General features: G+C 38.8%; 5 protein-coding genes and 1 pseudogene across 10 annotated transcripts; 5 read left to right on the forward strand and 1 right to left on the reverse strand.

Annotated features, from left to right (window-relative positions):
• LOC148174914 (myosin-VIIa-like) lies at nt 1-7,250 on the forward strand. Its single transcript, XM_088037016.1, has 8 exons — nt 1-108; nt 155-415; nt 463-647; nt 729-3,012; nt 3,357-3,922; nt 3,972-6,292; nt 6,340-6,836; nt 6,882-7,250. Exons 1-8 carry the CDS (start codon nt 82-84, stop codon nt 7,092-7,094), a joined length of 6,354 nt encoding a protein of 2,117 aa, XP_087893142.1. The 5' UTR covers nt 1-81; the 3' UTR covers nt 7,095-7,250.
• Nucleotides 7,251-7,532: 282 nt separating this feature from the next.
• On the forward strand, nt 7,533-9,708 carry LOC148174915 (adenylate kinase isoenzyme 1-like). Of its 6 annotated transcripts, none has more exons than XM_088035926.1 (5): nt 7,866-7,894; nt 8,835-8,909; nt 8,981-9,118; nt 9,165-9,536; nt 9,581-9,708. In XM_088035926.1, exons 2-5 carry the CDS (start codon nt 8,907-8,909, stop codon nt 9,650-9,652), a joined length of 585 nt encoding a protein of 194 aa, XP_087892052.1. In that variant the 5' UTR covers nt 7,866-7,894; nt 8,835-8,906; the 3' UTR covers nt 9,653-9,708. The 6 variants fall into 6 exon arrangements, with proteins under 6 accessions (XP_087892048.1, XP_087892047.1, XP_087892052.1 ...); XM_088035923.1 differs by lacking the exon at nt 7,866-7,894 and adding an exon at nt 8,349-8,484; XM_088035924.1 differs by lacking the exon at nt 7,866-7,894 and adding an exon at nt 8,349-8,484 and having other exon boundaries at nt 8,840-8,909.
• Nucleotides 9,709-9,738: 30 nt separating this feature from the next.
• On the forward strand, nt 9,739-9,942 carry LOC148174916 (adenylate kinase 1 pseudogene; annotated as a pseudogene).
• Nucleotides 9,943-9,968: 26 nt separating this feature from the next.
• On the forward strand, nt 9,969-10,458 carry LOC148174917 (adenylate kinase isoenzyme 1-like). Its single transcript, XM_088035927.1, has 2 exons — nt 9,969-10,303; nt 10,352-10,458. Exons 1-2 carry the CDS (start codon nt 9,974-9,976, stop codon nt 10,454-10,456), a joined length of 435 nt encoding a protein of 144 aa, XP_087892053.1. The 5' UTR covers nt 9,969-9,973; the 3' UTR covers nt 10,457-10,458.
• On the reverse strand, nt 10,459-15,075 carry LOC148174918 (uncharacterized). The gene is made up of 4 exons (XM_088036933.1): nt 15,042-15,075; nt 12,111-14,899; nt 10,851-12,062; nt 10,459-10,803 (listed from the first exon to the last, which is right to left on the reverse strand). Exons 1-4 carry the CDS (start codon nt 15,073-15,075, stop codon nt 10,534-10,536), a joined length of 4,305 nt encoding a protein of 1,434 aa, XP_087893059.1. The 3' UTR covers nt 10,459-10,533.
• A 1,861-nt stretch (nt 15,076-16,936) lies between these two features.
• LOC148174919 (vitellogenin-5-like) lies at nt 16,937-21,520 on the forward strand. Its single transcript, XM_088037449.1, has 4 exons — nt 16,937-17,048; nt 17,103-19,822; nt 19,873-21,048; nt 21,096-21,520. Exons 1-4 carry the CDS (start codon nt 17,024-17,026, stop codon nt 21,423-21,425), a joined length of 4,251 nt encoding a protein of 1,416 aa, XP_087893575.1. The 5' UTR covers nt 16,937-17,023; the 3' UTR covers nt 21,426-21,520.
• The last annotated feature ends 3,618 nt before the right edge of the window (nt 21,521-25,138 follow it).

A 25,138-nucleotide genomic window follows, 5' to 3' on the forward strand; every position in this document is an offset into this window, starting at 1 on the left:
CCATCGTCATAATCAGTTTGTTCCAATTACTGAATTAATCAATATGTACAGTGAACAAACATTCGCATAAAGTGTTCGGAAATGTCGAAAACTACAGGTCTTGTTGTGGTAAATAGTTTTAACGAAGAAGCAACAGTGCTAGTTTGAGTTTTAGGATGACCACATATGGATCCAACCTGTCACGAATGGAGAATTTGATATCTTGATTGGTGGGAGAATCACCACCGTTGAAGAAAAGAGGATTAAAGTTAAAGACGACGATGGACATGACATTTTTATTTCCCACCAACAGGTGGTCAAGAATATGCACGTCACGTCGGTGCAGGGTGTTGAAGATATGATTAATTTAGGGGATTTACAAGACTACGCTATTTTACGAAATCTGCACAAGAGATACAGAAACAAAGAGATTTATGTATGTTCTAACAGACTTAGAATAACATTTTACTAAGTTTTTTTAAGACTTATATTGGATCTATGCTGGTGGCCATTAATCCATACGAGGTTCTTCCAATCTACACTAACGCTCTCATCAAAGAATACCAAGGCAAGCAACTGAATGAGTTACCTCCTCATATTTTCGCCATCGGCGATAACAGCTACATGGATATGAAAAAGACTAGAAAGGACCAGTGCGTCGTCATCAGGTGGGTTATCTTATCTCGTTCTTTTTATATCTCTTTAATGACATGATCGATGATCACACTCAATGAGAATTTTTTAAACAGCGGCGAATCAGGAGCTGGAAAAACAGAAAGCACCAAACTAATTCTTCAGTATTTGGCTTCAGCGAGCGGTCAACATTCATGGATCGAACAACAAATTTTAGAAGCGAATCCTATTATGGAAGCTTTCGGGAACGCAAAAACAGTCCGAAACGACAATTCTTCACGTTTCGGCAAGTACATCGACATTCATTTCAACAGAGCTGGTAACATTGAGGGCGCTAGAATCGAACAGTACCTTCTGGAAAAAAGTCGCATTGTCTCACAAAACGCCGGCGAACGAAACTATCATATTTTTTACAGCATGATCGCTGGATTGTCAAAAGAAGAGAAAAAGCGCTTCGATTTAGCAGAAGCAGATCACTATGTCTATCTTCGCGGAGGAAAAACTCTAACTTGTCAAGGCCGGAATGAAGTTAGCGAGTTTTCCGACATCCGTGCCGCCATGAAGGTACTAAATTTCACTGATAAAGAAGCTGCGGACATTTTCCAATTGTTGGCGGCGATTTTGCACCTCGGGAACTTGAAGTTCAAGCCTGGGACTGCTTCAAACACTGATTCTTCAGATGTGCAAGACGCTGCTGCTGCTGACAGAATTGCGCGTCTTCTTGGTACTAACAAGTTTGATCTGGGGGAGGCTTTGACGAAGAGAACATTCTACGCTAATGGAGAGAAAGTTACTTCGTCGTTGTCACAAGAACAGGCGTCTGATTCAAGACATGCCTTTGTTAAAGGGATTTACGGAAAATTGTTTATCAATATCATCGAGAAGCTCAACCAGGCGATTTATCAACCGAAAGGGACATCGAAAAGTTCCATTGGGGTCTTGGATATTTTTGGGTTTGAAAACTTCAATGTCAACAGTTTCGAGCAACTGTGCATCAACTACGCAAACGAGAATCTTCAACAATTTTTTGTACAACACATTTTTAAGTTGGAGCAGGAGTACTACACTAAAGAGGGAATCAACTGGACGAAAATAACTTTTGTCGACAACCAAGAGATTCTCGATCTGATCGGGATGAAGCCAATGAATTTGATGTCGCTGATTGACGAAGAGTCGAAGTTTCCAAAAGGCACTGATTTTACCATGCTGGCAAAACTGCACAACACCCACACATCGAAGAAGAATTATCTAAAACCTAAATCAGACGTCACTCCATCGTTCGGTGTTCAACACTTTGCAGGTGCAGTGTACTATGACGTTCCTGGCTTCTTGGAGAAGAACAGAGACTCCTTCAGTCAAGATTTGAAACAACTGATACAAGACAGTGACAATGAGCTCTTGAGGAAGATTTTCACCGCTGACTTCCAACAAGAAGCTACCACAAAACGAATGGTGACCTTGTCATCGCAATTTAGATCATCTTTGGATATCCTCATGAAAACTCTCAATTTGTGTCACCCTTACTTCGTTCGATGCATCAAACCGAATGAAGAGAAAAAACCGCAAATCTTCGATCGAACATTGTGTTGTCGACAACTCCGTTATTCAGGAATGATGGAGACTGCCAAGATCCGTCAAACTGGTTACCCCATTCGGTACTCGTACAAAGATTTCGTTGATCGCTTCCGCCATCTTGGAAAAGCAATACCACCAAGCTCAAAAGGCGACTGTAAGGAATCCACCCGCAAAATCTGCGAAAACGCTTTTAAAAACAACGAAGACTACCAACTCGGAAACACGAAACTGTTTCTTAAAGCACACGACCACGAGTTTCTTGAAGAAGAACGCGCCCGCGTGCTATCCAAATACATTATCGTTCTTCAGAAGGCGATTCGCGGATGGATCTACAAGCGCTATTTCCGCAGACTCCGCGAAGCTGCTATTGTCTTCCAGAAGCATTGGCGGGCTAGAGGTTACCGCAACAGATTTCTTACAATTCGAAACGGTTACCAAAGACTACAAGCAGGCATTAGATCGCGACAGCTCACACATTCTCTCGGAAAAATGCGCAAACGTGTTGTTAATCTTCAAGCGGTGTCTCGAGGATATGTTGGAAGAAACATGTCGCTGTTTGGTCAGATCTATTCAATCGTGAAACAAAGACGTGTGGATGAACAAAATATGAAGAACGCCGGGAATAAGAACTACCGAGCGGATGCTGAAGCTAAAATGCAAAAGAGTTTGGCGCAACTCAACAGAGAATATTCGCTGAAGTTGCAACAACAAGAAGACGATGACATGAAAGCGAAGAAATTGGTCGATGACGTGTTCGAGTTCTTGCAAGATCCGAATCTGCCATCGACGCCGACGGCTATCAAAAAGGAGAATGAGGCATTTATGGTAAGCCGCAGTAGATTTAATGATTTTGTTTGTTTTTTAAGTACACTTTAACATAACCATTGGTCATAGAAAGAGTTGTTTTTCTTAAATATCGTGTGAATAAATTGAGAATCTCTGGTTTGAAACTTACACTTTTGAACCTAATCCACATGCGAAAAAACCGTAAAAGCGCTAACTTCCAGAGACAAAAACTTCACACCAAACACAATCGCTTCTCGGCACCAACTGTTAAATTAATTCAACTAATCGCTGTAAATGCCTTAATCACATTTTCCGATAACGTCCCTCAAATTTCTGACCAAATTAACATGTCGGCTGTCATTGATAACTTTAATCGCTTCCAGGACCTTCTCAAGGACGCTAATGGTTCTCTCCACGGTGACGTCCACGAAGACGACGAAGACCTTTCTGCCTACAACTTCCCTAAATTCGCCGCAACTTACTTTATCAAAAACACTAATCATCAATATTCGAAGCGTCCTCTCAAAGAGTCTCTTTTAGACTTACCAACACCCGATGATGTGATCGCTGCTCAAGCTCTTTGGGTGACTATTCTTCGCTTTATGGGTGATCTACCAGAGCCTAGATTTGAAGCAGTTATCAAAACCAACGAATCAGTGATGTCGCAAGTATCAAACACTCTAACTAGAAGCTTCGCTAATCGTAAAGAGTATCAAGATATTCTTAAAGAGGAACGGAAGATTGCAAGTTTGACTAAATCTGAACGAAAGAAAATTGTCAACTTGACGTTGCGTCGCAAGAACAAGTTGCTGGAAGATGTGCGTCAAGGACTTGTAGAGGATAATTACGCTGCTAAGAACTACTCGGACTGGTTGCACCACCGCAGAACTACAAATTTGGAGAAGTTGCACTTTATAATTGGGCATGGTATTCTTCGTCCAGAGCTACGGTGAGTGCTCATCCTTCTTATTTAATTTTTTACCTTTTTTATGCTACAGAGACGAAATTTTGTGCCAAATCTGTAAGCAACTGAGCAACAACCCTACCAAAGCTTCACACGCTCGCGGTTGGATTCTCTTATCTCTCTGCATAGGTTGCTTCCCTCCTTCTGACAAATTCCTCAACTACCTCAGAGCCTTCATAAGAACTGGTCCTCCAGGTTACGCTCCATACTGTGAAGGTCGTCTTAACCGAACATTCAAGAATGGCGCTCGTACTCAACCACCAAGCTGGTTAGAACTCATGGCTACCAGGAACAAGAATCCGATTACTTTAGAAGTCACGTTTATGGACAATTCCGTGCAACGCATCGAAGTTGACTCCGCCACAACCTCTGAAGAGATTTGTAGAGAGATTTCAACCAAGCGTGACTTGAGGGATGTCTTCGGTTTCTCTTTGTTTATTACGCTATTTGATAAAGTTATGTCTTTGGGAAATGACTCGGATCATGTCATGGATGCCATCTCTCAATGCGAGCAGTATGCGAAAGAAAAAGGTCAACCTGAGCGAAACGCGCCGTGGAGATTGTTCTTCAGAAAAGAGATCTTCACGCCATGGCACGATCCCGCTGAAGACTCAGTTGCAACGAATTTGATTTACTACCAAGTCATTCGTGGGCTAAAATTCGGAGAGTATCGTTGCAACGCTGAAGGAGACGTCGCGTCTTTGATAGCTACTCAGTACTATGTCGACAATGGAGCGCAGATGAACCCAGAAAAACTTCATACAAGAATTGGAGAGTACATGCCTTCGCACTTGGTGAAGAAAACTCAAGGTAACTTGGAGTTGTGGGAGAAGAAAATTAAAGAAGCCTTTCCCAAGTTGGTGTGCGTTAGAAACAAAGTTGCACCGGTGAAAGCCCAAGAATTTATTGTTAAATACGCAAAGACCACATGGCCCATTCTGTTTTCTAAATTCTTTGAGGCGATGCAAACTGGAGGACCTAAACTCCCTACTAAAAACATGATTGTCGCTGTGAACTGGACTGGAATTTACATGATTGACGACCAAGAGCAGATTCTTCTCGAACTCACTTTTAGCGATGTCAGTACTGTAAGTTTCGAGCGTCTTCCTCACACGCAACTTCATAAATTTGTGCTGACAACGGTTCGAAGTGAAGAGTACATTTTCTTAAGCCCTGACGCCGAGAATCTGTGCACTTTAATACAGTATCTGTTGGACGGTTTGAAGAAACGCTCGTTATACGTCGTGGCCACGCAGGATTACAAGCATCCAACCAATGCACCGTCGTTCCTCAGCTTCCGCAAGGGAGATCTAATCGCGCTGAAGAACGGTCTCAACGGGGAGGCACTAATGTCCGCTTCTTGGGGTTATGGAGAGTGTAACGGTTCCGTGGGCGACTTCCCGACTGAGAACGTCTACATTCTTCCTGCGTTAACAGCACCACCGGCGGACATTCTTATGGCGTTCAAAAAAGAAGGTGCTTTTGGGGCGAAGAAACCAACAGCTCCTGAAATTACGACAATGCAAAGGTTGAAGTTGTATACGTTGGCGTACTACGCGCAAGAACACTTTAGAACGGGGAAGAAGCTTGCGACTAATAAATCTTCCGTTATTACGGTCGCCAGGAGGTCATCAAGTGAAGAATTGTGGAAGTACACAAATGAGCCTATTTACCAACCGCATTTGAAGAAGTTGTTATCAAATGAAGAACTTAGTCAAGAGGCGTGTTCTGCTTTTACTGCCATCCTTAAGTACATGGGAGATTTGCCGGCTCCAAAAGCAAAATATAGCAACGAATATACCGATCAGATCTTTTCTGGTGCTATCAAGAATGACATGCTCAAAGACGAAATCTATTGTCAAATCATGCGGCAGTTGACTTTCAATCGCTTGTCTTTGAGTGAAGAACGAGGTTGGGAGTTGATGTACCTCGCCACTGGACTTTTTATACCGAGCTCAGCTTTGATGACAGAACTTCAGAAGTTCTTGACATCCCGCACTCATCCCTTCGTGGAACCTTGCTTGAAACGTCTTCAGAGGAGCCAAAAGATTGGTCCAAGAAAGCATCCACCGTACTCCGTGGAAGTTGAAGCTATTCAACATCGCAGTATGGAGATTTACCACAAGATCTACTTCCCGGATGACACTGACGAGGCGTTTGAAGTTGACTCCGTGACTCGCGCGTCGGATCTTTGCAAAACTATATCTTCTCGTTTGGAACTGGAGTATACGGAAGGATTTAGCTTGTTCGTGATGATATCTGACAAGGTCTTTTCTATCCCTGAGGACTATTTCTTCTACGACTTCCTTCACGAATTGATTGACTGGATGCGGAAGACCAAACCGAGTTGGAACAGTAAGTATCTCAATTCGATGTTATAGTTTGGTTAATATTTTTTTTAGGTGCTGCTCCTATTCAAGCCCAGTACCAAGTCTTCTTCATGAAGAAACTTTGGATCAACGCCACTCCTGGTAAAGACCAGAACGCTGACCAAATCTTCCACTTCCACCAAGAACTTCCAAAGTACCTCCGCGGTTTCCACAAATGCACAAAACACGACGCGACAAGACTTGCAGCTCTTATTCTCCACGCTCGTTACGACAACGACCCTCAACAAGTACAATCAGTTCTTTCCCACGTTAAAGATTTGATTCCTGTCGACCTGGTCAAAGCCGCAAGTTCTTCGGAATGGAAAAAGAGTATTTTGAACGAGTATCGAAAAGTTGGCAACATTAGTGTAGACGACGCCAAACTCAACTTTTTGAAAATTATATATGAGTGGCAGACTTTCGGGTCGACGTTCTTTGAAGTGAAGCAGACAACCGAACCGACTTACCCTGATATTATTTTGATTGGAATTAATAAACAGGGGGTTAATATTTTCCATCCGCAAACTAAGGTAATGAAGAGTTTGAGTTAGTAGCGCTCTAAAGGTATTTTGTAGGATCTTCTGGCAACACATGAGTTCTCGGAGTTGAGTAATTGGTCTTCGGGTAACACATTCTTCCATCTTACCATTGGGAATATCATGAGGAAGACCAAGTTGTTGTGTGAAACGTCTCAGGGTTACAAAATGGACGATTTGATTTCGTCTTACACGGATTACATCAAGAACAGTGCGAAGAAGGAGAAAAGAAAAGAGAAGTTTATATTATAAGTAGAATACTTATATGTAATAGTAGTAGACGTAAATATTATGATGAGGCATTGTCTTATTGTAAGTAAATATTTTAAATCTCCGCTAATGGGGTTGGTGTATTGTGTGTTGCCTAAATGATAGGTGTTTTGCATTAACATCATGATTATTTTATTAATAAATTTCAAAAATGAAATGTTTTCTTTATTTTTTGAACAAAAAGTTTTTACACTAATCTGAGAGGATTTAGTCATTTGATCGATTGATGATTTGTGTATTAACAACTTTTGCGAGTCAAATGTTTTTGATCGATTGGACGGATTTTCTTTCTCAAGTATTAGATAGGAGAGTCTTTTGTTCAAATAATACAATTATTATTACACCCTTTTTAAGCATTTCTCTGTAACCCCGTTCGCCGCGAATTATCGATTAAATGCAGGACCAATAACTAGTCCGAATCCTTTGACATTTCCAACTCCTGACCCAGTTCCTTTCCGAGTCCGTTTCATCATGACTCCTGACGAAGTGAGTACATTTTGCTAATTTTTATTTATTTCATCTTTTATTTACTTATTCTTTGTTCTCATTTCGTACCAAAATCACGGTTAATTGTTGAGGTTAACCCGCCGCGCCGCCCTTCTGCACAAAAAATTTAAAACTTGTATTTTTTAGCAAAATTTGTTTTATAAGCGCACCCACGTTAATGGGCCAAAGGAACGATATTTTTAGTCGGAGCGAAAATCGCAGTGATATTTTAGATGCTTTTAGATCTTGTCCAAATTTTTATTATCTGTGTTCTCTGTATTGTTTTTGAATCCAAGGTATTTATAAAATATAAAATGCCTCGCTATCACCTGCTAGATGTTTACTAATATTTTGTTGCGAAATAATTTGCCACAAGTCGGGAGATATGAAGTTTTTATGTTTGCAGGTGGATTAGATTAGTGGTAATAATTTTTATGGAACACATTATGCAGCGATAATGAACTGCCATAAATATTTTCATGCTCCAGTTTTATGATTCTCAATTTGATTAGTTGTTTTGGAAATATTGATTGAAAATTTAAGTACCTATGAGCAAAACAGTCAAGGATTTTACTATTTATATCACGTTTTTCATCTTTTATTGTTTTATTGATTTTAATCGTCCAAACTTTTCTTGTTAGAAAATCGAGTTTTCAACAAAAACATTTGAGATGACTAGCGGTTTTTCAAAAGTCCATTTCGTGAAACGAGACTAGCCGCGTGCTCTATTATAAAACTCTTTTATGATTTAAGTGCAGTCTATTTTTACTCAGTCTGAATAACCTGTTATAACAACAAGTAAACCATCGTCGAATTAATAACGAGCAGAATTTAATAAGCACCTGCACGGACTAAAAATACATTTTTATCTATATTTTATTAGAAGGTAAAATCAGATCTAACTATCAAAAATAACCGCATTACACAACACCTCATGCAAAACGACATAACAAACTAACAGCTTATTTTAACCAACACTGACCCGAATTTTATATTTGCCAATCTCACCGAATCATTCATTTAGCTAATTTCCGGTCACAAGACAACTCAACTCAAATTACTTCCTCCCGCTATCACTTTGTAAGGTCAACAATAAATCAACTTCAAGTCGCACTTGAATTTCATTACCTTCTTACGGTTCAATAATCATACAACATATCAAATTGATTTTTTCGGTGAAATCAACGCGAAAAACGTTGGCACAGCTCTATCAATGACACAACTTTGTATTCTAAGTTCAGTTAGCACGCGGTTATTCTCGGCTGCACAACGTCCCAGTGACCCATTGATATTGAAACTATAAATTCAATGGTGAGTACAGGTGGTAACTAACGAAAACAATGTCATGTCAAACTAAATTAAAAACATTGTGTTCTCCTAAGGCTCCCACCCCCGAAATCAAAGTCCCTATTGTTTGGGTCCTGGGAGGTCCAGGATCGGGAAAAGGAACGCAGTGTGAGAAAATCGTGGCTAAGTATGGCTTCACTCATTTATCTTCAGGAGATTTGCTGCGAAACGAGGTAAAAATCGACGATTTTTACAACTTTTTTACAAATTATTTTAAAGGTGGCGAGCGGTTCTCCTCGCGGTAAAGAACTGACAGCGATCATGGAACGTGGAGAGCTCGTTCCTTTGGAAGTCGTGTTGGATCTTCTCAAGGAAGCGATTTTGAACAGTCTTGCTAACTCTAAAGGGTTCCTCATTGATGGTTATCCCAGGGAAAAAGAACAAGGAATTTTGTTCGAACAACGCATCGCACCGGTGAATTTAGTACTGTTCTTTGACGCTTCGGAGAAGACTTTGGTGGAGAGATTGCTCGGTCGCGCGAAGACTTCAGGCAGAGTGGATGACAACGAAGAGACCATCAAGAAGAGGTTGCATACTTTCAACACGCACAACGATCAGGTTGTGCAACAATACACGGAAAAGCTCAAAAGAGTGAGTTTTCAACTTCCACTTCGTTTTTACAGTTTTTTTTGTAGATCAACGCTGAACGAAGCACAGATGAAATCTTTGGAGAAGTACAATCGTACCTGGATCCTTTAGTAGCCTAAAATCATAAAATGACATTTGTTGATTGTTATTTATTCGCAATAAACGTTTCACTAAACTGTCTTTTTGACGCGTGCCAAATTTCAGTATGGAAAGTCATGTTACAAAATTGTTAATTACGATTCCGATAATTTGGGTTATCGGTGGTCCAGGATGTGGTAAAGGCACACAATGTGCCAAAATCGCAGCTAAATATAATTTTCTTCATCTCTCGGTTGGGCAGTTGATCAGAGAACAAGTAAAGTCGTCGCGTAGAGATTTTTTCTATCATCACATTCCAGGTCAAAACTAAAACTGAAAGAGCCCAAAACCTAAAAGATATAATGAACAGAGGAGATCTCATCCCCGACGAGATAATTATAGACGTTGTTAGAGAAGAACTCTTCAAAAATTTGTGTAACATTCAAGGAGTGTTGATTGATGGTTTTCCTCGCCACGAGCGCCAAGGTGTCTTGTTTGAAGCAAATGTTTCTCCGACTACGGGCGTTTTGTATTTAGAAATCTCCGACAAAGCTATGTGGGATCGATTGAGGCAAAGAGCCTTAAGTTCTGGTAGAAGTGACGACAAGGAACACGTGATGGAAAAGAGAATTTCAACATTTAAAGATAACATAAGAAAAATTGTCTCAAGATACTCCCACAAGTTAAAAACAGTAAGTTGGAAGAAAATTTTTGGAAATTGTTTTTATGATTCCTCATAGATCAATGGAGAAAAATCAATAAACGCCACCTTCAGAGAAGTAGAAAATTATATGGAGGCGTTGGTTGTAGAGTTTGATGCGAAAACGTGTATACAAATGAAATAAAATTTCTTTATGAAAAATTGCTTTATTTTCAGCCTTGTTTCAATGCAGTCCATCGTATTTAAAAATATCCCTTCTTATTAATGATCGTAACAGCGCCCATGAAGCTGTTGGTCCACTTTTGGCACGACCACCACAACCTTGTGGTGATGGTATTCCACGTGAAGACCACTATTTTGCATCATCACAGCGACTGGTCTCTCTGAGTCTTGAGTAAAGACGTGGCAGTGAACCCAATCTTCATGGTGGTACTCGTTGACGGCAACAACTTGACCGTCGAGAGTAATCTGATGGGTGGCTCCATGGGGTACTATTTCGACGGTGTGGCCATGATCTACCATTTTTACAGCCTGAAATATTTTGTTAAGAAGGAAGAGGAGTGGTTCTGATAACTTACAAGTTCTTGACCGACACGCTTGACGTAGACCGCCTTCTGTGGGCTCTGCTCTGTGTTTCCAACAAAAAGCACCCAATCTTCTGGTACGTCTTCATTGTGGTCGTTGTGGTTCATACGATGGTGGTGAAGTTCTACCACACAATGATCCACAAATCCTACGTTATGTAAAAACTGGAACCATGTGGGGTAATCGATGGAATCTGGTTGGACTCCCATCCATCTCCAGTGATGGGTTGGTACCCCAGTCATTCGATAGATGTGTTGAGGAGTTGTTATATGAACATCCACACTTTCTTCTTGCATGGGATATACCATGTGGATTTTGAGATTGTGGTCTCCAATGTTCTCGTTATGTTCGTCTTGGTACTGATAGTAACTCATGTGGTAGCCTTTGATGGTATCCCACCAGTGAGCAAACGTTTTCCTGAATTCGGTGGGGACGTTCATGGTCTTCACGTTGTAAGTGTAGTGTCGCACTGTGGTGTGATCAACCAAACACTGCAAACTGTGAGTGTGAGGAAGCGAATACGGACTTATCGCTTCACAAGACTCATATTTGTTCCTTCCTCTGCGTTGTTCCTCGGAATGTTCCCCAGTCATTGTTACATCAATCACAGTGTCGTCTTTCACGCATTTACCATCGCTTGTTTGACTCATGGCTACGTTCAAATGTCCTTCGACTCCTTTTTCAGTCCACTTCTTCACGCCATCGACACAAACCTTGTAATCGCGCTGACCGGGAACTATTCTCGTGATGTGCATTTTAAGATTGTTAACAGTGTGCCCTGGATTCATATCAAGAATTGTGTTAATATCCCACGCCCTCAAGCTGGTTTCTTGGTTTTTGACCGAGTAAGTCATGCGGGTACTCCATTTAGTTTTTGGGCTGTAGTGGTAAGAGTCGTCAGGAACAGGCTCAGAGTGGAGACGAATAGATAGATCGATGTTAGAAACAACGTGTTGGTGACTAGGTTCAATTCTTGCAACAAAGCCGTAAGTTCCAGGCTTTGGAAGTAAGAGGAGGTACTGATGGAAGTTGGCACAAGTCTTGAATAAGTGGCTTAAAGGTGATTCCGTTGGTCGTGGGTGAGACCAACTGAAGCGGTGGAGTTGGTGGTTGAAACTTCCGTTCGAGATGTGGCGGCTGCTGTCGTACACACCTACATACCATTGTTGACCGGTGGACAAGTCGTCGTCTTGGGTAATGGTGTACTAAAAAATTAGATAAAGTACTGAAATCGAGTACCAAGAAGTACTTACGTCATTTCTGAATTGTTTTCCGTGGCTAACAATCACGAATTCTTTGCAATGAGGACTGGATGTTCCCAGAATGTTTCTGTGGTAGTCGTCTTTGACGAACACCATCTGCTTGACGTGAGTTCTGAGTCCTGCAACGTTCTGTTGGTGGTTGTTGTGTTTTTTCCACGATAACTGAAGACTCTGTTGTTGCGTATTCAAAGTAATATCAAAGTGCAGAGGCAAGACGGCGTCATAAGCATGGAATCTATTGATACCGTGCCAGACATCAGCAACAGGATTGTAGAAACTCAACCCGTGGCGGTAGTGCATCCAGTTAACATACCTATTGTCAACTCTCACATGGGCCACCTTATTAACAGTTTCTTTGGTAATGGTCATGTTGTGGTGGTGCACGACTGGCTTCAAAAACTCCCACACAACGGGAATACCAAGATCTGTTGGTATAACCGCTTGGTGATGTTCGTTGTAAGACACATGCAAAAGATGTTTGGACAACGAATGCGACTCTTTCGTGAAAAAGTCAAGAATACTGCCAAGTTCGTGGAGATTGTGTTGATCAAAGAAGTAGGTGTTAATAGCGTGGCCGTGTCGGTAAAAGACACACTCAATATGTATATCTTTGTTTGAAGTCAAGCTCTTTGATTTCCTTCTCATAATGTCAAGAAGCATATTACTAGGGTCTCCATGAGTTTGGATACCCGACAGTTTAATGTAAATCGCGTGGTCTTCGTGGTGAATATTGAACTGTTGCGATGTCATCACTAATCCGTGCATCAGTGCATGATTGCCACTAACGAAGTACTCGGTGAGGCCAGTACTGAACCCAAATTGAACATCTCTGTAGTCATGAATCTTTGTGAAGGATTTACCGTGCGTTGGGGGCGGCAACAAATGAACCATTTCTCTAACTTTTCTTCTGTACTCGCGAAGACAGTCATCGTTCGTATTAGCAATGTCGTGTAAAGTAGTGTAAGCAAAGCGATAAACTTCTTCGTTCTTCTCCCTCATTAAGACTTCGTGCATATTCATTAGTCGCGACTGAGAAAATTTGCCGTGATAAATCAAAAAATGGAAAGCAAGGACTCGCATCTCCGTAATTTCGTTTTCATCGACGAAGATTGGCCATACTGCCTCCATAAGAGTATCGGGGTTTTTGTCGTGATGTGCTGCCGCTCCCACTGCCCACAAGCTTAAAATGCGGGAGTGGTAGTCTCCAAACCAGTCACCTTGCACTGCTGGAAGCATGTGTTGGACGATACTATGCAACTTCATGTTGAACAATCCAAAGATGTAAGTCATTCGGACTTTGTATTCTTGCGTCGAACGAAGTTGGTTGATATACTCAGTGACGTACTTTTCGTAAGGTTGTTGGTGGCTATGGGAGTCACTATGTGGGACGTGGTGATCGAACTCTTGGATCTGATGAACCTTTTCGGTGAACATGTGCGATTTGTGAATCAGAGTTGCGAAGCACAAAATAGCACAACGTCGGACGTTCCAGTGGACATTATCTAAATGAATGAATTCTTCGATTTCTGATAACAACTCCACTGTGGGCTCAACCACATGTTCGGGTAGATGTTCAAGCATGTGAGCTGCAGTTTCGTCATCAACCACTTTATCGATTATCAAGTGTTTGATAAAAAGAATGGAGGCTTTAGTACCAACAAGTGGTAACACGTGGTGGAATGCGGTTAGAGCGTCACCTGTAAGCTTCTGGTGGAGTTCGTGAAGTTTGGTAAGAGTCAACATTTGAAGAAGTCTTTGAATTCTGTTCACCAGCTGTCCTCGTTTCGTATCCGGTTCACTGGTGTGGATGTGGTCTTCGTGCAGATATTGATGGATATCGTGTAACATCTCTTGTAGGTTTGTGATTAACTTGTCGTGGTTGACTACGTGTCTACCATTGGTAACGTCATGGACACTACCATCTTGAGAATCAACGAAGAAGTGGTAAGTGAGATGGTCTTCAAAATGCTCCGATGGAACTTCGAGTTTTTGTGTGATGGCAGTCATTTGAGTCAGTTCAAGAGTTTGATTAACGACGACAAACTGATGATCAGACTGCGCCCGGAATGGTTGGTAAGTTAACACACCGATAGAATGGACATGTTTAACTACATGGTGTCCATCTTGAGGACTTATATGGTAATCTCTACGACTCACATGAGTTAAAGGATTTTCACATCCTATATCACAATGTCCAGCTTCGTTGTTACTTACAATATTCTGATACAAATGCCTTTCATCTTCCATATGGTGCAACTTCTGCACAGTCACATCTCCATTCTTGTGCTTTCTTACCGTATAATCCGTATCAAACCTCCCATAAATCGAATGTTCTTTCAAAACGTAGGAATGATGATGATGATGATCTCCTTGCTTCAAAACAGAGTCATCCATTTGCAAGATGGTGGCCAACGCCTTTTTCATATTTCTTGAAAATTCCTTCTCGTGCGCATCTGTAACAATTCCAATAGCCAAGCCGTTGGTGTCGTACACCACTCTAAAGACTTGTTGAAGGTCTTGAATATGGACAGGAACACTATGAGCTTCGTGTTCGTGGACATGGTCTAAGATCCCGTTGTAAAGTTTGTACGTTAGATCTTTAATTTGCACATGAGTGGCGTTGTTGGAGGACTGGAGGTGGATTCTTCCAATGAGTTCAAACTGGGAGCCGTGGGGAGTTGGGAGGTCAGTGCCAGCTTTGACGAGTGCGTGCCAGTTGTAGACGACTTCTTTGTTATGCGGTGTGAGATGGTTAAAAGCGGATGCGGATATCGCCAAGGCTAAAAAAATTTGAACAAATTTAAAAAAAAAATAAAAATACATCTATAACGCTCTTAACTACCGAGTTTGTATTTGGGAGAAGTGCTTCCCAAATTGTAGTTTATAAAATAGCGTAGAATAAAAAAAATAAAAATTTCTTACCTATAAGCACAAGAAAAACTGTCTCACGCTTCATGGCTGAAGCAACTGAAGAATTCTGCAAAAGCAGCTATTTATAAGGGATGATAAATTATCATTGCTCCATTTTTTATGATTGGATTGCAGTTATTATGCTCGGAAATATACAGATACGACGTGATGACCTTTATTCACTTTGTTCCCAATTATAATAATTATTATAAAAAAGATGACTCCAAATCAAACTTTTTTTTTTGAAAAAAATAAAATGGATAAATTGTGTTCTGATAGTTTTGTCTAAAAGGTTTGTACCGCTGACATTGTTACTTTATTTAAAATAAATTTGGTAGATAATGCAATATAACGGAAAGATAATGCAATATTTATTAGTTTTTTGCACTGACAGCAAGGAGTTAATAAACTTCGGAACAAACACGTAGAGGAAATAAACAATTAAGTTTCCACAGTTGTTTTGAAATTCAATTAAATCTCAGATCATAACTCGAAACAATTTAAGAATTTATAAATGAGAGATAATTCAATTCTGATGCAAACATTTATTGGATTTGCATGTAACTAAATGTAACAATTTTTATTATTACATAAGACTTTGCTGTTTTAATTAAAATGATAGGTGTTCAAACATAGTACTTCTAATTTATTATTATATTCAAAGTTTGCCCCGCTTTTGCAATTTCTCACCAACTCGTTTACACTGACAACTAGGAGATCTTACTAACTTACTATTTTTGAGTCGTGGATTAATTCTACCAAATTGTAAAATTGTAGAGCAAAAAAACTCAAATTTTAGAAATGTTCATTTTGAAGTCTAAGCAAAAATTTCGGACATTCTCTAGTAAAATTTGTAATTTTGGTAATTTTAGAGCTACTTCTACGAAATTTGGGAAAGTTACTCATTTTGAGTCGTGTATTAACTCAACCAAATTTTAAAATCATAAAGCGGAAGACTTAAATTTTAAAAATTTTGAATGAATGACACTTTATTGTGCATAATTTAATTAGCTAAGAAATCGATCTAATAAACAACAGTTTTTGACATGCAGTCATTGAATGATAAGTTACGTACAAATTGGTTGCTCGGATGCGTTTTTTATTATGAAAACTTCTTTGATAAAGAGAATGCCAACAATCGCACAAATTCTTTTTTTGGTTTAAATCTGATTTCACATTCTTCATTATGAGAAAAGAGTCGATCTTTAAATATATACATTTCTAAAAAGTCTCTTTTGCTTTAGAAATTTGTAATTCTACACGATTAATAAGCATATCTATTAAAAGTAATACCTAACCATAGCAAATTTGGTTACTATAGCATGAAAAGTAACAGAATTTACAATTTACAATAAAAGCAAAGCATTTAAAAGACACAATTGTGTTGGGCTTGAGAGTTGAGAATATAACAAAGAGAAATTTTGAAGAAACGAAAAATTAAAAAAATAATTTTAATTGATTTTCATTTTTGTTTAGTAGACGTCTCTAACATTTCATATGTGAATTTTCTTCATAAAGAGAAATTAAGGTTTTTAATCGGTTGCACTTCATCATGATTGTCCATTCTCTACTGTGTGGGGATTGAACTTGCAGGATTGACTTGCATCCATATCCAAAGCATTTGGAAGTGTTGCGAGAACTTGGACAAGATGTTATACCCTGGAGAGCTAATCGCTCGTGCGAGATCTTCCGCAAATTTTAAAGAGTTCAGAGAATTGTAATGATATAATTCCGGACTGTTTTTAAAATTATTACAAATTTTGATGAAGAAAAATAGTGAAGAAGAAAAAGAACTCAAGTCTAGTTTTTTTTAGAATTATTACTAGATGTTTAATTGAACTATCAAGTTCGAAAGGTTATTGATATATTTTTATTTTATTAATACCGATAACGATAATGTTATGTAAATGAATTTATCAGACTAGTGATATTATTTGAATAAATTTTGTCCACTAAATTTAGTAGTTCTCTTCTCTATTCAAAAATTATCTACAATGAAGAAAGTACATCTAATCGCAGGTAAGTTCTGATTGATTTCACATGTACTTAAACTAATCAATGAAATCGTTCTAGTTGTTATCACAGTCGCTTCTACAACCACCGCATTTAACACATTCGTGCAATCAAACAAAGAAACAATTCTTTCGTGGTCTGCTGATGTCAAAGCTGGTACCCATTCACCGGAACCGTATGCGTCTCAGTTTTATCTTTCTGGAAACATTCATATCCAACCTAAAAACAACTCACTTCTAGTAAAAATCTCGAACGTGACCCATCGGGTTTATAACGGCATCGTCAAGGACCTCCACGACGACGAAATGAAAAATCTTCCTGAAGAAGTCCACGACTTGGAAAGGGTTTTTAAAATCGTCTATTACAACGATGGTACTGTTGAGCACATCGTCACACCAAATGAAGAAAAAGAGTTTTCACGCAACATTAAAAAGGCCATTGCTTCAATTTTTCAACTTAATAATACTATCGTGGGTGGGAACCACCAGCGACCGGAATCTTTTGTTGTTAAAGAGAATAATATTTATAGACACGGTAAAGAAGTTTATACGGTTTTTCCACAAAGCGAGAAAGAAATTGAAGTGCATAAATTACACAACTTTGCTGATCTCGAAGATATTTCTTCGTTTTCCGTCACCAACACGGAAGCTGCTTATTGTGATGTAAAAGGAACTGGAAAGACGGTGATGACTGATAGTTTGAAGAAATACACTCTGGTTAAAGAAAACAGTAATTTTCTTATAGAAAAAGTGACAAGTTTAGGTAGTGTTGTTTATCACCCATTTAAGGCGAAATCTGAGGCTTACATGATTGTGGTCAATCAGACTTTTCGAGTCAAAGAAGTGGTGGCTATTGAAAAAGAATATATCATTGAAAATGAACATTCCGAGAAAAGTTTATCTTATCGCCCGTTTCTTGAACTCCAAGACGAGCTCATTCGTGATGAGACGAATGGAAGACACAGTTCAAACTATACGAAACTGTATTCTTTGGTACAAGACCTGTTGAAGGACGTGTCGATGTATTTAAACGAAGATCATATTACCTCCGAAGAACCAGACACTCATCGTGGACAACTAATCAATCGGATTCGGGAAATTTTACGTAGTTTTAGCGTAAACAAGTTGCAAGAATTACAGAAGACTGTACCAGACGAGAATTTGAATGTTTATTACAATATTCTTCCACTAGTCGGGACCGAAGCGTCAACTCTCTACATCAAGAACCTGATTGTTAAAAAAGCAGTGGATGATGAACTATCAATAAATCTCTTGCAACAGCTAGCTGAAAACATCAGACCTTCGGCTTTCCTAGTGCAGAAACTCGAAACCTTTATTCATTTGGACTTGACTTATAGTTGGAGCGTCCGCAAGGTTGCAATTCTAACTTTCGGAAATATTATCCAGAAATCGTACCTTCATCACATTAATTTCAACGACCTGACAGATCCACAAGAACCTTTTGTTAAATACGTGGATGAGTACATCACGAAGCTTCGAAATTCTCATTCCTACCACATCCAAGTAACTTATCTTCTTGGTTTGCGCAACATGATGCTTCCAGTTCTTGCGCAACGACTAACACCAGCGTTTGACGGTACGTGGTGGTCCAATCCGCACCTCCGATACATGGCAATTTGGGCAGCTGCACCACCTATTATCTTTTTTGGTCCTGATAAAATAATCGAGACTTTCTGGCCCATTTTTACCAACAGAAACGAATTACGAGAGTTGCGCGCTTTTAGTTACTACTACATCATGTACTCGCGACCAAGCTTATCACTGTTGAGGAGCATCTTCACTTATATGTTAACAGAACCAGATGAAGAGCTTTACCAACTTCATTATACTTTATCACAGACATTGGTCCAGTCCACTGATTTTTGTCACCAAGATATGAAAAACCGGCTGGCTCAGGTGATGAAGTTTACTCCACCGCCTAGGAGGGGGTCATCTATGATTGGGTTTTTTGGTTATCAAGACTTGGAATTTGGATTTAGTGCTGGAATTCAACAGTATTATCTTAAAGGAAATAAGTTTAGAATCTACGCCGTTTACTCGACATTGCAGAGGTTTGATAAGTACGAAGAAGAGTACGCGGTGTATTGGAAGATTCAAGATGGACGAACTACTGATCCGGGGCTTGTTCAATCAATCATGGACATCATCTCTGATACTAATCTTGTAAACAAACTGGAGTTTCTCATAGAAGCGAGCATTGCCAAACGTGGTAAAATCATCAACACTTTTAGCTTCGACAAGACTAATATTCACGAGCTTCTTCAGTTTGTTAACCAGTTCACAAAACCTGATTTGTCGTTAAGTAAAAATTTTTTTTATGTGACGTTCCGGAGGTACCACTCTTCAATTATACCAACGGACTTGGGGATTCCGGCGTACTGGGAGTATTTGATGCCAGAAGTTCATTCCAACGAGTTGTCAGTTTCTAAAGACGCGAGTTTCAATATCAAGTTTAAAAACAACTATCGGAATTGGGTTCACTATCGCCATGGTCTGAGTTTTTACAACCCTATTTCCGACGTTTGGCAGGGTGTCAGTCGTTACCATTCTTTCGATGCTGCTTTGCCTCTTAATTTCGATTTGTCTTTGAATTTGAAAGCAAAAACTTTACAAGTGGATTGGGGGAAACACAACCAAACGCAACTGAATGTTTTTGGTCTTAGGAGTCACGTCAAACAAATGGTTTTTATTAAAGGTATTGATGAAGAAAGTAACGAAGAGGTGCAAATCGTCGGAGAAGAAAAACAGTTCAGAGGCGAAGTATGTTTTATTTTTTTTTAACAGTGATTGATTATATTCTTAATTTTCAGCATTTTCTTTTCGAAGCGAACAACCAAGACACTGGCTACAAAATTTCTTCGTCTATATTTGACAGCGAAATCGACGTTTCTTATCTCAAAAATCGCCTTTTTCGATTTCCAGACCCGTCATCCAAGTACTTTAAGTCGCCTTTGGAACATCTTCTGGGGGTGTGGCAGAACTTTATACATTCCACAGTGCTACTTCCAAGCGCTGGAACTTACGGGATCCTCTTCAGAGCTGAACCGAGTGAAATCTTCTCTGTAACTAGCAATACTTTATTTCTTCGTTTACAATACCATTTTTCTGAAAAAGCGCTGCATCATGATGGCTTAGATTGGAAAGCACATGTAGTCTATTCTGCGAAACAACAAGAAAAAATTGTGAGATCGTGGGATGTTAGCTTTTCGTTTGGTTTAACACCTGGGCACACTTATGGAAGTTTTGATATGAAATTGGCACGGATTACGCCAGAAGAGACCGATTACAAGGTTTGTTTCCATGGAGCAAAAACATGGAAAAATAGAGAAGTACTTGGAAGCTTGAGTGCAAAATTTGGAAGAACTGAAGACGACTGTTCTAAAGAGGCAGAAATTGAATTGGAGATGATTGGACAACGTTCTCTTGAACAGAGACGACGCAAGTCACAATGTCAAAACGGCGCGTTTTATTTAGTACCAAATGATAACAACTTGCAGTGTTTCCTCAAACACAGTACTCTAAGAAATTTCACTTATGCGGTGAAGATGAAGAATATCCCTCCAATTCTGAGAGCGGCTTTTGTGAACTCGTGGGACTCTATGAGAAGTTACTTTAGTTCTTCTTACACTAACAAATTCGAGGGGAATAACATCACCGATAATTTGTTTAAAATCAACATATTATATCCACTGAACTCTAATAAAGTTAAAGTAGATATCCTCACACCCACGCAAACTTATGAATTTTCCGGTTTACCGGCAGAATATTGGGAATGGTTTGGACTTCAACCTGATTCTACCACGTACCCTCTTTCTGTTCTAAGAAAATACGAAGACGATCAAATCGACCGTTGCGTCATCACCATCGACAACCTTTGGTTAAATAAAAAAATGACGCTGGACCATGTATCAGAAGAATGGGTTTTGTATGTCGGCGAGCAGTTAAATCGAAATGGAGTTTACCTCAAAGTCATCGACAAAAAAATTGTAAGATGACCAGAAAACTTTTCTTGTTTTATAACTTTGTTGTTCAGGCGGTGAAAATTGTTAGCAACGACAATTCGATCCAGATGGTACCTTCAAGTGGTGGTAGTAGCTATCAGATTCTTTTTGATGGTACTGTGGAAACGGAAACTGAGTATCAACACGACTGGATTCATTACCGGGTGCTTCATGGCGATGTTGTTGCATTCTTGCCAAAAATTCTGGTGCATTTAGTGTACAACCCAGACTGTGTTGTTCTGGTGGTTCTTCAAGACACTTCAATGCGTGGTCGATGCTACGGGCAGAATATGATAGAGAAAGCTCAAGAAGTGGTGACTGGTAGTCGGTTACGTGAAATTAAGTCAAAACTTCAAATTTAGGTATAATTTGTTGTTTCTTATTTAATTTTAATTCTGATTGTAATAGAAGGTTGTCAGAATGTGTACCTAAATACAGCACAATTTTGGTCATTGTTTTTCTCGCCCATTTATTGCTAAAAATCTGTTCTTGCATTTCATTAATTTTTTTCAATTAACAATACCCATATAATATTTTAATTTTGGTAGAACTCTTTGAGATTCGCCAGAGTGTTGTTGCGTTTATGAACGGTTTTCGTGGTTATTTAAATGTTCGACAAATCGGTACAGCACCTACATACAAAACGCAATTTTCACAAAAATTCATGATAAAAACTATACCAAACTTCTGATATCGACATCTCGCTTATTTTTTCGAGTAAACTTAAGTTATTACACATCAGTGTCGCAGAATTTTCCGCAGATTCCAAATCTGTAATTTAAAATCACATCCGACAACAGATAACTGAGGCATGACCGATCAAAGTTTCGAATAGTTGATTTTCATTTTTTCTCATTTTTCTCAATTTTTGAAATTAAATATCTCAGAAACTATTAGAGATATTGAGATGCGGTTTGCGCCATTCTTTTTCTCGCCTCATTTTACGTCAGAAAATGTTCTCAAAAGCCCAAAATTCGATAGTCGATTTTTCGCGAAAAAAAATTACGACTCAAACGATGAAAATTTTTCATTTTTTTTATTTTTGGCCATAACTCGTAAACTATTTGTCCGATAGATCTCAAATTTGGCCAGTAGATAGATTTTGAGCTCCTCTTTCGACTGATGTGTAATTCAATGCGATAAAACGTCGTTTTTATTTTGAAAATATTGATTGAAAATCACCCTAAAATGATGTTTTCAAAACAGTTTTTGGCCAAAACCTCGTTTATTTATTAAGCAAACTCAACGAATTTGGGTCTCATTTTACTCAGAATTTTACGCTGAATTCAAAAACATGATGGTTTTTTAATTTTTGTAAACAAATAACCGAGTTATGGCCGTTTGAAATTTTGTGTTATCGCCAGAGGGTCAAATTTTCGAAGGTTCGAAACAATTCATGCTCGATATCTCGGAAACTATTTGAGATATTGAGATGCGGTTTGCGCCATTATTTTTCTCGCGATTTTTTACATAACAAATAGTTTTTAGATTTTTCAATAGTCCAAAGTTGCAAATTTTCGCAAAAATTCATGACTAAAACAATGGCCAAAATTCTCATATCGATGACTCGCTTATTTTTTAGAGTTAACTTGAGTTATTATACATCAGTGTACGCAGAATTTTACGCAGATTTCAAATCTGGGATTTAAATTCAGATCCGACAACAGATAACCGAGTTATGGCCGATCAAAGTTTTGAAAAGTTGATTTTCATTTTTTCTCATTTTTCTCAATTTTTGAAATTAAATATCTCAGAAACTATTAGAGATATTGAGATGCGGTTTGCGCCATTCTTTTTCTCGCCTCATTTTACGTCAGAAAATGTTCTCAAAAGCCCAAAATTTGATAGTCGATTTTTCGCGAAAAAAAATTACGACTCAAACGATGAAAATTTTTCATTTTTTTTTATTTTTGGCCATAACTCGTAAACTATTTGTCCTATAGATCTCAAATTTGGCCAGTAAATAGATTTTGAGCTCCTCTTTCGACTGATGTATAATTCAATGCGATAAAACGTCGTTTTTATTTTGAAAACATTGATTGAAAATCACCCTAAAATGATGTTTTCAAAACAGTTTTTGGCCAATACCTCGTTTATTTATTAAGCAAACTCAACAAATTTGGGTCTCATTTTACGCAGAATTTCACGCTGAATCCAAAAACATGATAATTTTTTAATATACAGTTTGGGGAATTAGCAACCGTAATATGGCCATATGTATACCTACCCCGATTTTTACAATGAACACTATTTGTATGGAAATGGTCATTGTCAGGCACTAGGCAACAATTAATTACTGAATTCTTGAAGTGAAATGTTGCCAGATTAATTTTGCGCTTTTGAGCTTAATTTTAAAAGTGCAAAATAACGTTTTGCATCAACATTTAAGGCATTTAAGGCATTTAGGTAGGTAAATATCACCCAAAACATGAACTCTAGTAGAATTTTGTAAACCTTGAGTTCATTATAAGGAAAAATTTGTGCCATAATTAGCGCCCCTTTAAGTGGAGGTAGATTTCCAACGAAGCACTCAATAATTGAAAAAACTTAATTTAGCTACTAGTTATTATCTGAAGATTCACGTAGTGAATAGTTGGTCCGCCATTTTTTGAACACACTGTATATACCTACCCCGAATAAATAGGTCATTTTAGGAATTCCTAAAAAAAACTTGGTCATCTCGATGTCCTTGGTAACTTTTTTGTGCATTGTCATCTAGTTTCCAGTCTTTTCTCCAACCGCGAAATCATCCTCGAATGAATTTTCTTCCTAAATTTGTTGAAAAACCCTCCTCCTTTTTCCGGGCTTGGGACCGGCAACAGCCTCCTTAGAGATACGTAAAGTACCCCAGGGGGCTTGTATCATAAAACTTACTATAAAAAATTACTAAGGTATTTTTAGTTCAAACACAAATCTCATCGACTTGCAATAATTGTAAGTTACCACAGTAAGTTTTATGAAACAGGCCCCAGGATGCTGCAGGCGGAGTTACACCTAAAAAAAAAGTGTTAAAAAGGAATAAAATGGTATAAAATGGTATGCTTACCCGGGTATAATCGTCTTTTACCTAACAATTTCGTTTTCAAGAAGTGAAAACAACTGTTAATTGTACGAGTCGCTTAAATGCAAATTCAATTCTAATTTTCAGAGCAATTGAAAAAGATTTGTTACCGCTTTTACTTTTAAATGATGGATAATAAAATTAATAATAATATAATAATAAATATAAATAATAATACTGTTACGAGAAGATTCTGGAAGCTTCGAGCGCCAGCGCTGGAATGTTCCGTGCGTTTCGAGCAGTAATCGCCGTTTCTAGAAGGTCGCTGAGTCATAGGCGGAACTCCCGAATATTCTCGCAGCGCTCCAGCATTAGGCTAGTAGTAGGGGAATATCTGTATATAGGGGAGTAGCGATAGGATTGTAGATAGTCTAGTATTTGGAAGTCCTGTAAAGTGAATAATTGTGAAATACGAGAGTGTTCATAGTGCACAATAAAATTGTTATTGTTACAAGCGAGACTTTTGATTTTTCGGCCAACGTGACAACTGGTGTCAGAAAGTGGGATCCCGTCCAATATTGTCAGTGAGAAAATTCTGGAATTTTCGATCGGAAAATTCGTGACATTACCGGACTGTGACATTGTTACTTGATTGTGGACAATTTTTATGCCTGTTCAAACCAGACAGCAAGCCGCAGAAATGGAGGCGCTGCAAGAATTGATGGCTTCGATGATGGCGAAAATGGACACACAACAAAAGTTGATTACGAATTTAGAAGAAAGAAGACAAAATGAAAAACTGGAAGAAGAAGAAAGAAGACAAAAAGAAAAATTAGAGGAAGAAGAAAGAAGACGAAAAGAAAAATTAGAGGAAGAAGAAAGAAGAGAAAATGAAAAACATGAAGCAGAAGAAAGAAGACAAAAAGAAGAAGAAAGAAGACAAACAGAGAATGCAGCAATCCTGAACCAGCTTAAAGACATGGAACAAAACATGAACGTAACCATTATGGTTAAGGTCGATGAAATTCAAAAAGAGGTAGAAGAGTGCCTAGGAGGCGTTAAGGAGGAACTACT

The sequence above is a fragment of the Gnatocerus cornutus genome, chromosome 5 (assembly GCF_029298725.1).
Source record: "Gnatocerus cornutus isolate USDA-ARS CGAHR chromosome 5, icGnaCorn1.1, whole genome shotgun sequence".
Classification (NCBI taxonomy): Eukaryota; Metazoa; Arthropoda; class Insecta; order Coleoptera; family Tenebrionidae; genus Gnatocerus; species Gnatocerus cornutus.

Bases quoted from the DNA above. Each gene is read 5' to 3' on its own strand.
- LOC148174914 (XM_088037016.1), top strand. From the start codon at position 82: ATGTCGAAAACTACAGGTCTTGTTGTG. The intron at 109-154 runs GTAAATAGTTTT...TTTGAGTTTTAG, and splicing joins AAACTACAGGTCTTGTTGTG to GATGACCACATATGGATCCA. The intron at 6,293-6,339 runs GTAAGTATCTCA...TATTTTTTTTAG, and splicing joins GACCAAACCGAGTTGGAACA to GTGCTGCTCCTATTCAAGCC.
- LOC148174918 (XM_088036933.1), bottom strand. From the start codon at position 15,075: ATGAAGCGTGAGACAGTTTTTCTTGTGCTTATAG. The intron at 14,900-15,041 runs GTAAGAAATTTT...AAATTTTTTTAG, and splicing joins AGTTTTTCTTGTGCTTATAG to CCTTGGCGATATCCGCATCC. The intron at 12,063-12,110 runs GTAAGTACTTCT...CTAATTTTTTAG, and splicing joins GAAAACAATTCAGAAATGAC to TACACCATTACCCAAGACGA.
- LOC148174917 (XM_088035927.1), top strand. From the start codon at position 9,974: ATGAACAGAGGAGATCTCATCCCCGACGAGATAATTATAGACGTTGTT. The intron at 10,304-10,351 runs GTAAGTTGGAAG...GATTCCTCATAG, and splicing joins ACTCCCACAAGTTAAAAACA to ATCAATGGAGAAAAATCAAT.
- LOC148174919 (XM_088037449.1), top strand. From the start codon at position 17,024: ATGAAGAAAGTACATCTAATCGCAG. The intron at 19,823-19,872 runs GTATGTTTTATT...CTTAATTTTCAG, and splicing joins AAAAACAGTTCAGAGGCGAA to CATTTTCTTTTCGAAGCGAA. The intron at 21,049-21,095 runs GTAAGATGACCA...TTTGTTGTTCAG, and splicing joins AAGTCATCGACAAAAAAATT to GCGGTGAAAATTGTTAGCAA.
- LOC148174915 (XM_088035921.1), top strand. From the start codon at position 7,832: ATGCTTTTAGATCTTGTCCAAATTTTTATTATCTGTGTTCTCTGTATT. The intron at 7,895-8,980 runs GTATTTATAAAA...TGTTCTCCTAAG, and splicing joins GTATTGTTTTTGAATCCAAG to GCTCCCACCCCCGAAATCAA. The intron at 9,537-9,580 runs GTGAGTTTTCAA...TTTTTTTTGTAG, and splicing joins ACACGGAAAAGCTCAAAAGA to ATCAACGCTGAACGAAGCAC.